The sequence below is a fragment of the Fringilla coelebs genome (genome assembly GCF_963513975.1).
Source record: "Fringilla coelebs genome assembly, chromosome: 3".
Classification (NCBI taxonomy): Eukaryota; Metazoa; Chordata; class Aves; order Passeriformes; family Fringillidae; genus Fringilla; species Fringilla coelebs.
Window position 1 is genome coordinate 100720298 of NC_140030.1, and position 12273 is coordinate 100732570.

The 12273-nt window shown below is 41.3% G+C and overlaps 1 protein-coding gene across 5 annotated transcripts in view; it reads right to left on the reverse strand.

Moving 5' to 3' along the window:
• Positions 1-12273, reverse strand: part of ATL2 (atlastin GTPase 2) — a 40082-nt gene that overhangs the window by 15053 nt on the left and 12756 nt on the right. For all 5 annotated transcript variants that reach the window (XM_084201822.1, XM_084201825.1, XM_084201824.1 and 2 more), the window contains exons 2-3: positions 5253-5530; positions 614-748 (exon numbers count right to left, since the gene is read on the reverse strand). In XM_084201822.1, the coding sequence (XP_084057948.1) occupies positions 614-748; positions 5253-5530 (413 nt within the window). The remainder of the gene's footprint in view (positions 1-613; positions 749-5252; positions 5531-12273) is intronic.

Consider the following 12273-nt stretch of genomic DNA (forward strand, 5'->3'; position numbering starts at 1 on the left):
AAGAACAGTGTGTGTTACAGAGCTTTTCCCCCAGTATTTGTCTGTAGATGGTATTTATAGCCACTACAGTTTTACAACATCCCCAGGATAACCCACCCACCAGCCTGGACAGAGTAGACTTTGCCAAAACAAAGTATTCTCAGAATGAGACTATTGTTGAAGTTTTCTGCTGGGCTGTAAGAATCAATCTCCATCCTTACACTGATAACAGTTTCCAGACATGTTACACAGCTGCTCAGTGCAAAGGAAAGCAACCAATGTTCAAACAGCCACCTTGAAATCCACGACATTAAAAGTATACAGAGAGGCAAAAACCCTATTTAAGTTTTAGAATGACAAAAACAGTTTAGGCTGAAAGGGACCTCTAAGAATCATCTTGTTCCAATCCCTCTGCCAAAGGCAGAGACCCCTTCCACTAGACCAGGTTGCTTGGAGCCCCACTGAACCTGACCAGGAACACCTCCCAGATGGGGCACCCACAGCCCGTTTCATTTTTAAAAAACCAAAAAATAACAAACCAAAAAAAAAACCAACCCACCATACAACCAAACCAGGAAGCCTACAACTCCTGCAATGGAGACCTTGAGTAAATCAAGATAAGTTAAGCACTCACCTTTGTTCCATTAGGTTTTTCAATTACAAACACTTCACTCCAAATCTGAATGCCAGTGGTTTCCCGTTCACATCCACCTCTCCATGTAAACCCGGTCAAGGGCTCAGTGTTTCCACCTATCCAACAAGGAGAAGTCTACAAAACAAAAGGAAAACTTATGTAAAACCAAGGAGGAGATTTCTATTTTTTTTTAACATGCTATGTTTTAGCAGACTTCCATACTCTTATTACGTTTTCCTCAGAGCCAGCTGACAACACAAAATATTAAAACACAGTGCTATTCTGCTGTGTTTCAAGATCATCCACAAAGCAACCCCATGGTATTTGAGTGGCTGCACAACTTTTCAATCACTGAAATGTAAGTGTGCACAGATTTTGAGTCTCCAGCAGTCAGAGATATTGAGAACAGCACAGTTTTGTCCACCGGTTCCACTCTCACAGTTGAGAAAACTCTCCTCAAACACAACAGCAGGTATTTCAACTCAGGATCAGCTAAACCTCAGCAAGAGGCAACACATCTGATCTTAACTTAATCCTCTCCCTTCCCCCTCACTAACAGCTGGCTAAGCATTTGAGTCTCTACACTAACAGAAGCTAGTACCAGACCCCTAAAGCCATCCTGCAGAAGCCACAGAGAACAGACAACGACCAGAAGATTCACAAACTGTACTCACCAGTTACAGAGAAAAGGTCAGTTTAAGAGTTTGATAGATGCCAATCAACCCACTCATATTAGAGATGAGAAGCTATCTGAAAGGTGACTACAGCTGGCAGCTAACATTCCTGGCTGATGGAATTGTAATGAGGTCTTCAAAGACAGGACACACAGAGCAACAGCTCACCCACAAGAATCCAGCCATTATATGAGCACATCTAACCCAGAAATGTAGCTCATGCACTGGCAAGCAAGGAGGATGAGCAGGCACCCCAAGGAAGTTTCACTTTGATAGGTTTTTCTGTAGCCCCCTCATCAGTTAAACTGTTGTCCGCCTGCCACTTCTTTCATGGAGGATTTCAGTGTATACAAAGCTTTCTTTCACAGGCTAGAACACAGCAAGCTGGCACAAGAGACATTTAATGAATTGCCTTGAACCACCCAGAGTAGATTAGCAGCCAGGAAAGAGTCCACTGAGAAGGTCAAAGTGGAGATTTCTCAATTCACTTCTGGGCTCTACCTTGCTGACTCCACACTGGCAGTTTTCAGATAACAGCTCAAGACATTTCTTCACATTTCAGAACACAGCATGAGTACCCAGGAACTGCACAGAATAAAAATACTTCAAACAACCAAGTGAAACTGCTTATTTCTAAAGGGGGATGGGAAAAAACCTGTACATTTCCCTCACGCCTAGTAGCATGCAGGCAATCCAGCAGTTCTGCACCAGCATTCTCCCAAATGCTAACAGTGCACCACTCAGTATGCTACTTAGATCAGACAAAGGGGAGACAAGCAGATAAAAATTCAGAGAATGAACACAGGTATGCAAGTCAAGAGTTCTACAGGTCTGTACAGTTGCTTAGGTTTGGCTGTTTGGGGTTTTTGCTCCCTTTTGTTTATTTTGATAGGCACATGCACCTCTACCAGAGACACTAAGCAAAGCCTGAACAGCTTTTTCCTTTAATTTTTCTATCTCAGAAGATGCTTATGCTTCCACATACCACTCTAGAAATGAAAGCTCCAAGCCTGCTTTGTGCTGCAGCACAATCTAGGATACAGTTTGACAATCTGTATCATATCTCACATGTACCTGCCAATGGACTGCAGCTTTTTACTTTTCAAAAAGAATCTGTGACTCAGTATGTTCCATTTTTCTTTTATACAAGAATACTTTAGCCCATTTTGGTCCAGACATTATTCCTATTTGTATTATTCCTCCAATTTGTAACAGATCAAAACTACAGTTTCACAAGTCCCTCAATGAGCACTAGATATGACCTCATTTGATTTCACAAGTGATTCATATCACAGGAGACTGTGGTGTTTTAACAGGTGTTTTAACTTCACCTCAAGTTGCTTCATCTTATGGATGATGTACTTAAGCCTGCCTCTGACTGACCTCTGCATCACTTTGAAACACTCCCAGCTAGTTACCTGCACCTTTCCTTAGCTAAAGTTCAGTGTTTTAAGTATCCATCAATCAAGCTGGCTTGAAAGATATTCAGGAGATGGGAAGAGGAAGAAAAGGCTCCTACCTGAAATCAAGCTAGAAGTTGCTCTACAATTTTACTTCAGTCACCTAAAGCGTAATTTCTCTAACTTTACTCCACACTAAGGAAAAGCCCAATGCAGCTTTACTTGCCTAGTGCATTAATACACAGTACACCTTGAGGATTAAATCAAAATAAGAAGGTGACACTCCTGCAAAAAAAAAAAAAAATCAACTTTTACATCTAAACTAACAGGTGTTGCTGCACTCAACTCTTACTAAAGGTTAAGACCACAGGATCCTTGCAGCAGCCGCTTGCTGTGCACACAACTGCTGCTGTTCCATTTCAAAAGTGCAATCATAACACTAATGATCAGTGCTTGAAATGACATGTCCACCTCCCTGAAGGCAGTGATCAACCTCTGCCATGCCAAAATCCTACCTGTGACTTCAGCTGGCACCAGTCAGATTTTACAATGGCAACTTTCCACATGACCTCTGGCACTCAGTTTAAGACAAGAAAATGAGATTCTGAAGGTTTTATCGGGAAGTTTTTCATTATGCCTGTTAATGTCCACATAAAAGGACACCCCAAAATTGCTTGATTGGCACATGAACTGAATGCAGTCACTTTAGTGTTCTGTGCAATAGTTCACAGAAAATATCGACTTGCAATTGAGCCTGACTAAAGACGGAAGGCTCAGACTAAGTACTATAAAACTATACCAAGATCTCTCCTCCTGTACTAAATTTGGATAAACAGAGGATATCATTTGACTTCATACAACTCAAGAGTGCTCCAAAGAGGAGGCGTTGCATTTATCCTCCATCACCCCCAGTTCCCATCAATCAGTTTGCAGCAGTTCTGATGCTTGTCAAACTCCTTCCCTAAGCCAATTTACGTCACTGAGCTGGCAGAAAAACAATTCAGCAAAGTGCAATGTCTTCTGATGCATCAGTGAGTTGGATCAGCTCAACTAAGGGTCTGCAAGCAATATATCTTCAGAATGGAAATGCCTGGCCAGAAGCAGCACATGGAGAGCGAGACTTTTTTGCTCTTATTAAGAAACAGCTGTTAGAGTAGATGGCCAAGCTTGCTTTCACCTTCAGTTTAAGAGAAACAAATGCTATTTTGAAGGACATTTATAGAAAACTGAGAAAAGTGAATGCACAATAAAGGAAACAGGCCTAATACACAAGGCTGAAACAGCATTTAAATCTGTTTTGTTACAAGAACATTTGCTTCATTTCACAATCTGAAAATTAGGAGTATTTGTTTAAAGCCCAGCCCTTCTGCTTTCAAAAGGAAACTCGCAGTACCTCTACCCAGCCCAGAACCTGGCTCAGATCATTGGACGTAGGAGTTTGTGTTTTTCTTTGTTTGCAGGGATTGGTGGGGGTTTCATTGTTTGGTTCATTTTGAACACCACCCATAATAAATGAAACCTTTTTCCTCCCTAGGTTAAAACAGTCTCAAGAAGTTAGGAGTACCAGCTTGCTACTCTGTATTCCTCCTACCCGGAGGCCCTATCCTCAGGGTCTTTCTTCCACAGCCCTTGCAAAATGAGGGAGAGGAACTCAATAACCAGCACCACCAGGACTGAGAGAAGGAAGTCTTCATTTGCCAACTATCAGCAGCTTTTCTGCTGTACTCTCATACTTCCTGTATCTGCAGGGTTCATCTTGATTTTCCCTCAAGCCAGCTAGCACAAATTAGCTCCAAAGAACAGTGAGCAAAAAAGGCATCAGTTCTGGGTTTCTAAAAGCTTCAAAAAGCAACAAAACACTGACCTGTCAATAGTCATAATGCAGATTAAAAGAAACACCCCACAAACTGTGACAGGCAGATGTGTATGGTTCACAGAACACCCTACTCCACCTTCTCCATGTAAGCCAAGGGCTCAAAACAAGACAATGCTAGCCAAAATCTACAAACTAAAAGAAGAAATTAAATTTTGGATCAGGCTTTAATCAATCAATAACTTAAAAGGATTTTAAGAGTTCCTGGACTGCATTCAGAAATGCATTCCAAGCAGCAAAAAGGAAACTTTCTCCTTTTTGTCATACATCATATTTAAGCAGATTTAGCTATCAGGTAAGACTTTTATTTTTGCAACAATGGGCAAGTGAGTGCTATAATATGATTTCAGGAGATAGAGGAGCCTTGCTGTGACTTTAAGTCACCACCTGGAAAAGCCCTTCCCCCAAAGCTCAACTAGAAGGCCATCACACTTCATCATTCAAGTTCTTCTTGTGTCCACTTACACTGGGAAACCAATAAATTCCCTTGATAACTGCAAGATAGGGTACACTGAAAAACTGTCACTCAAATACCCTTCTTCAAGTGTAGAAGCAGAGTAGCTGACTTCCCCTCCCCCAACATATCAGAAAATTTTGACCTGCTATATTTATGCTCAATTTAACAAACACAAAGGGAAATTACTAAAATACCAAAGTACTTTTCTCCTGCAGGAAAAATCCAAACTACTCACCCTGTTATACATGTATCTAAGCATGAAGTCCAGCAAAAAAGATTTTCCTTTGCGGAAAGCTCCTGCTACAGACACAACTACTATGTTAAGATCTTTAATATGTTCCTGAAGCAAGATTTTTTCCAATGCTGATTCATCTAATTCAAAGTTATGGTCATCTTCATGAGCCAGGACAATCTGTATGGGGCGTGGCTTATCCAGTTCCACCTCGTCATCTGAGTCCGGCATGGCATCCGAGTCTGGCAGGGCATCGTCCTCCTCTTCTTCATAAAGCTTACCTGCAAATTGACAGGTGAGAACACTTTAGTGAGTCACAGCTTAGGGCAAACAACACTTTTTCTTTTGTTGTGAAGCCTTGAGCTGGGCTTACACCTCCAGCAGCAAGGGTGATATTCTTGGGAATGCAAAGAGGTCAATAGAAGCTCCCTGTCCATTTTCATCAGCTCTGTGTCTAGCCTATATTTCAGATTATTTCAGATTTTCTCTCTTTCAGATATTCTTTATATATTAAGGAATCACAAAAAAAAACCCAATCCTGATTTTCAGCTTCAAAACCTCTTTTAAAGGCATCTTAAGTCAAGGGCCTTTTATCTGAGGAAAAAAAAATAAAAATAATCGTTCCAAAGAAGCTTGAAAAAGCACTAAAAAAGGGCATTTTTATATCACCACCTTCTTGTTGTAAGGGTGTCAGAGGAAATGAATGTTTTCTGTCAACAGGTTTGTTTGCCAACAGGTACAAGCAAGACCATGGATCTAGAATGGAAGCCAGGATAACAAACACCAGATGAATAAGCTCCTCTCTAATTCCAACACTGTTTCAAGTCTCAATAGAGCACAGACTCTAGAACACCTATTCCCTGTTTGCAAGACACTAAACTACTGAACATGTGCATACCCTAACACTTCTGGGATAAGAAAACAAAAAAAATTCAGGTAGTTTCTGGCTTCATATTCTTCCTACAATGCACTATTAAGCAAGATTTAGTAAGTATCAACTCTTAAAAACAGTTAAGAGACTATTTTATACACAATTCAACAATTAATACCCTTTCAAGATAAAACAGTAGCTGAAAAAACTATAATTCAGATTAAAGTTACTAATGAATGACAAGGTAACACAGCCCTTCAGACACACACTATACCAGTGCAAATATCCCATATTCCTGACTTTTAGAATTCAGGAGTTAATTGGATTAGAGGCCTAAAAGAAAACCAAACCACCCTATCCAAGGTGAAGTCTCCTCTCTTGTTCAGGCACCACAACACTGAAATTTGTCCCACAGCAGAAATCAACTCCACCATTCCTGACTCTACTTTTCCGGGCAGGCATCTGGAAAACTTCTTTGTGCTTACTGAATTGCCTCCCACTCCATATTTAAATTTTGCCATGTTCTTTTGGAAGCCCATGTGCAACAACCTGACCAAGGCACCTTCCTACCAGTTACTTATCTGGGATTATCACATATGATTTTCAGTACACTGTCCTTCTAGTCATGTTTCCATTTCCAAGACAAGGCAGCAGCCACCCCCAATCCCTTGATGTGTGCTCACAGAGAGGTTTCCTGGGAAGCAGCTCACTAGGAGTGTTCTCCTGCAGGATGCATCCATGAGGCACCATGGAACACCCAGTTTCATTCATTCATGGCAGAGAACCTGCCAATGCTCACAGGATCCGCCAAGTCATTCCTGCCAGACTTTGCATGTGAGATACCATTCTCAGCAAAAGACTTATGAGCAGGGCTCCAGTTTTGTGGATGTAATGAGACACTGCAGTTATTACCATAAATTTGAAACACTGGTAACACAGTGACCCTGAAGTTTCTCCAGCAATTTTCTCCTTACCCAGCTCTGACAACACCTCATTTAATTGCAAAAGGACAGAGAATGTTTCCACTTCCAAGCATCAAATCTTGTGCTGTCCCAAAGCCCAACAGTATTAAATCTTGAAAAAATTTGATTTGAACATACTAAAATTGCATGGTGCTTGGTCTGAACAGGAAGTACACTTGAGTGCTTATATCCTAAGCAGCTAGAACTAAACTGCAACATTATCCAAGTGGGTGTGCAAAACAGTCCCCAGCATCACCCTAACTCAAAGTGATTAATACAGCAGGCCAAAAAATTGATCATACTAGCAGGCCTGACAACTGGAAGGAGTAATTTTTAAAAGAAAATCCATCAACAGGACACCAAACTATACAAACTACACTGACTTGTCAGCACTTCAGAGGAAAGTCTCTCACTTTTGGCCTCAAGGTTTTGTATTCCCAGATATTAAACAAGCCCTCTTCTCTTTTTTAAAAGAGCTTCTATACAAGCTTTGCCTCATATAGGCAGGATCCTTTGGAGGCCAGAAAACATGGGCGGACAGCCCAGGAATGGAGGGACAAAGATTTTGGCAATTAGAAAGAAAGCTTCCCGCATCACAGCCTACAAACATAAAGGGAATATTCTATTGATAAAAGTATTGAAGTCAGATAGCTCCAAGGCATCTGTGTTTTAGCAAATACATTCACACAATGTTTCACAGCCTCTGCTTCAAGGTATGTCCCTGGTAGTAAGTGTAACTTGGTTACTTGGAACAGCCTCCTATTCTTTTATTTAAATACACACTTCACTTAAATACACAGCTGCAGTACGGGATTGGGTCTGTAAACTAGGGCAGACTGAAAAATGGTTTGAAGCCACACCTGCAGCTTCTCTTCATTCACTGGGATCTTGACATTAACCATCCTGTCCTACCTGGAAGTCATCAAAACTTGTCAGACCTCAAAGACCTCAAGCTGTAGCAGCATCCTTGTGCCAGTGCAGAGCACAGCCACACAAAACCTCTTCAGGCCAAGGAGGAGATTTCAGAACAAACAAGTGGAATGGTCCTTTATCATTAGTTATTTATAAACAAGCAAATTCTCTCTATCACAAGGAGATAGTACTATCCAGAGCTTACACAAAATATGCCCATTAAAAGCTCACATCTTGTTAACAGCATTCTGCACCACTGAAGCTCATTAGCTCAGAGGGAACAGGAGAGAAGATTCATCCTAGACCCTACTCAGCTCCTATTAGATTTCACTTAGCAGCAGAAATTGGAAGTCAAGTCCAGAGCACCAAGTTGGGTTTGTTTGGTTGGTTTAGGTCAAGTTGGATTGTTGGGGCTTTTTTCCCTTTGACTAACCAGCTTACTATATCTAAAAGTTCCCAACCTACCTACAAAAAAGACCATCATGGCCATCAGTCAAGCACTTTAGAGGGTGGAGACCTGCAGTGCTGACAGCTGTGAAAGCAACTTGATCCATCCAGAAGAGCTGGTTTAATAACTTCGTGCTTGAGTGGCAGAGAACACCCCTCCTTTCAAGATTTTGAACTAGTTGGCACTTAACAGGACACATTGCACAGGTCAAGCATGTAAAACTACTACAGAACAAGTGCTACTGCTTGTCCCAGCAGCATAATCAGCATATGCAACCCTGTCAGGTGTCCTAGGCAGATGTTACACCCTTTTTTGATCCTTTATCCGGCCTTGTGGCTGCTCACCCTGTCACTCTGGCTAGCTGCTGTCTCAGGCAGCGCTTAGGGAGCCTTTCTAGAAGGCTTCAGTATCATGGCCAGAAAGGTCACATTACACTTCCAAGAATTACTTTCAGTACAGCCTCTGGAAACAAAGGTCAGGACAAGAAACATCCCCCTTCACAGTCTGGTTTTCTGCAAGAGCACTGCAGAAGTTCTCCAAGTAGTTCATAAAATAAACATGCTGACAGCACTGTCCGGTCAACTCAGGCCAGAAGTTTAGGTAATTCAGAACTCAAAGCCCTGTCCCTTGGCTCTCCCCCATTCCTCACCTGCCCAAGCACAGTCACAGTGTACTACTTAAAACTCAGAATTTAATCTGATTTGTTCTAAATCTGACAGACTGCTCTAGGTTTTTGCAATAGTCCAGTCCCAGCAAATTGAATATAAAAGAGATGATTATTAACTTTAGAAGAGGTGGCATTCACAGAATGGCCACTTCTACACTAACTTCTACTACTACACTACTACTACTTCCTAGCCCCCTGGACAATACTCTGGACTTGCAAAGTTCAAGGCAGCATCCCTTTTATAGGTCTCCATAACAATACATTTCAGTACTGCTACAGAGGCAACCAAAACAACAGACTTATGTTGGTTTGGGGGTTTTGCTTGTTTTTTATAGTACATTCTAACACTTTGCTAAGCCCAGTTTCATGCCAGTAATGCAGTTACCAACCCAATACATTCACAGAGGGAGTGGTTGTTTCAGAGGAATGTTCCATGTTCTGCACACACAACAGACAGGCAATGCTGCCTCCTGGCACAAGATTAAAGACTGATCGATTTACCAAACTCACTCATGTGGTTGATCACTATGCTGCTGGAAATTCCAATTTGCACAGAAGATCTGAACCTCAGGCTTTTAGTACATACATACATATGTCAAACCATATGGCACTAGAACTTGTAGCATAGGGCTGCAGACCCAGGAAGTCACAGCTATATTTTTCTTTTTTCAAGATGTCAACCTTTGAAGTTTCTGCAGTACTGAACTAACAGACTCCAGGTCATATCTGCTGCTCTGTCTGGAGCTGATGCAAAAGGATCATCAACTGGACTTGCCTCTGAAGTCTGCCATCCATTCACACCTATTATTGTGCTATTCACCAATCAGTCCCTATATCATTCTAGCTTCTCCCAACCTGAATTATTCCATTAGAACCTGTGGGCTAATGCATGGCTCTGACTGACACGATCACTTCCTAACCTAGGTCAAACAGGCTGGGAGACAAGAGAAGCAGCACTGTGCAGCAAGACACAGAAGCAGACAGACTTGAATGGGAGCAAATATAGTCAAGGGAAGATACTACCACTCAGTTTCCCTATAAACTCCTCATTCCACTCAGTAAGAACTGCAGCACGACTGCTATTTATTCTCACCAGCTAAGTACCCAGAACAAGCACCATTTGTTGAAATACTAAGCCAGATTTTGAGAACAGTAGCTTCTTGTATATGCAGACAGTATTTCTACTGAACAAACCCCACTAAATAACCCATTTCTTAAAGCATGAGGTAAAATGAAAAGCCAGTTCCTGCTTCCCCTAAGTACACAGCCAGCAGCTGACCTACTTGTCCTGCAGTGTAAGAACATGAGCGTGAAAACACTCAGACACCTGCGTGCTATGAAAATAAGAGACAGCCTGCTTTAAATGCAAGTTCTTCCTTTTAAGCACTTTAATTGACAGAAAATACAGTTACCTTTAAGTTTCAACCTAAATACAGCTTGAACTCTTTGAATACATTATCCACATTCTTTCATTTAAAAAAAAGCACATACTAATTGCTAAATTCATTTGGTTTTAGATACAGTAAAGGATTTTGATTAACAAGCACTGAAGCACAATTAGTAATTGCTTCTGTGGACAGTGAGTTGAACACAACTGCCCACAAATGCAGCAGAACAGTAAAATATTTTAAATCCCATTTGCTTTTTAGTTTTAAGTCACTTTCATTAATGTAGCTGTCCCTCATCAGTACTTCCATTTGCTCTATCACAAGGAGTTTAAAGAGTATATGGCAGTAAATCTTCTAGCTGGTAGTCTTAATATCTTGCTTGCACAGAAACCTGCACTTTGCTAGAAGTCAACTTCAAATCAAGACTTCCAGCACCCCTAAACACTTCAGTTTGAGAATCCCTGAACTCCTTTTCCTGGTGCTCTACAGCACCACACATTTGCCTCCATACAACAGCAGTTCAAGTCCCTGCTCACATTTCAATACAGATGCTTGACAGGCTCCCCCACCATCACCTGAATGGTGAAAAGCAAACTGAAGTGAGCTACACTAAGCTCAAGCCATCTTGCTTGAAATTTTGTTCAACCTCTACACAATGAGGGAGTTCACAGCTTGAATCAAAAGCTTAAAATAATTTATCATGAGGAAACTGCTGCACTGCATTGCAAAGTAAGGCATTCTCTCAGTGCTTCACGTAGGAAATTCTCCTTGGAGAGAAGGGAGACAAATTGCTTAAACATTTCTTGTTTTGATGTAGTGAACGAAGGAAAGTGTAGGCATGTGTGAAGTGAGTTCCAGAGCACAGAAAGAAAATATGTTAACCTTCAAACCTTATTTGGACACATCTTCTGGAAAAAAAACAACCTCTAGATTTAAGCCACAAAATTGTCCTCCTCTTTTTCCAGCAGTGCTACTCCATGCAATGAATTCACACAGAACTATGGGGCTGCCACAGACCTTAATGCATCGCTGCTTTCCTACTGCTGACTAGTAAATAGTGCCAAGTAGCTCGTTTTAAGGCCAGAAATAATTAAATGTTTCAAATATTTCAGCTATAAATAGGACTGATGAGCTAAGTTCCAAAGACTTGTTTGGACATCCAGTAAGACCAATAGAGGAGTAGGGGCAGGGTACAGGGAGAAAGACACATTTAACTCTCTGTGTTCCTTCAGGGCAATGGGACGTGAAAGGGACAGATCTAGAACTGTTACATAAACTGTGAGCTGAAGCGAGAAGCACCTGAAGCTACGATTCAGGAAAGAGGAAAAAGATGATATTCTGATGACCTAGATACCTCTGAAGCACCACAACTAATCAAACAATAGGCTTGTCTACTCCTAAGTGCCTTAAATTGCTTCTCTGCTGAATGGTCGGCATGCATGCAGGAGCAGACAGCTCTCCCCTACAGAAAATACTGATAAGCTGGCATTTTTTGTTCTCCCTTTACCGGACAAAAAAGCAAGAGGGAAACTTCATATAACGAAAGCGTGCAGCAAAAAAGTCAACCCTCAAATTCAGCTCTTCTCAACCAAAACAAGTTAGAGAATGTCAATAACCAGAGGCTAAGACAGAAGCAGTACAAACCCAGGAAAAAAAATCATAAAAAAATAACTGTTTTTTAGAAAGCACATTATGAACTTGGTAAGAAAGATATTTCTCCACAGCTACAAGAAAAATCATGCAGGGTAAGGACAATGGCAAAGCATGCTTCTCATC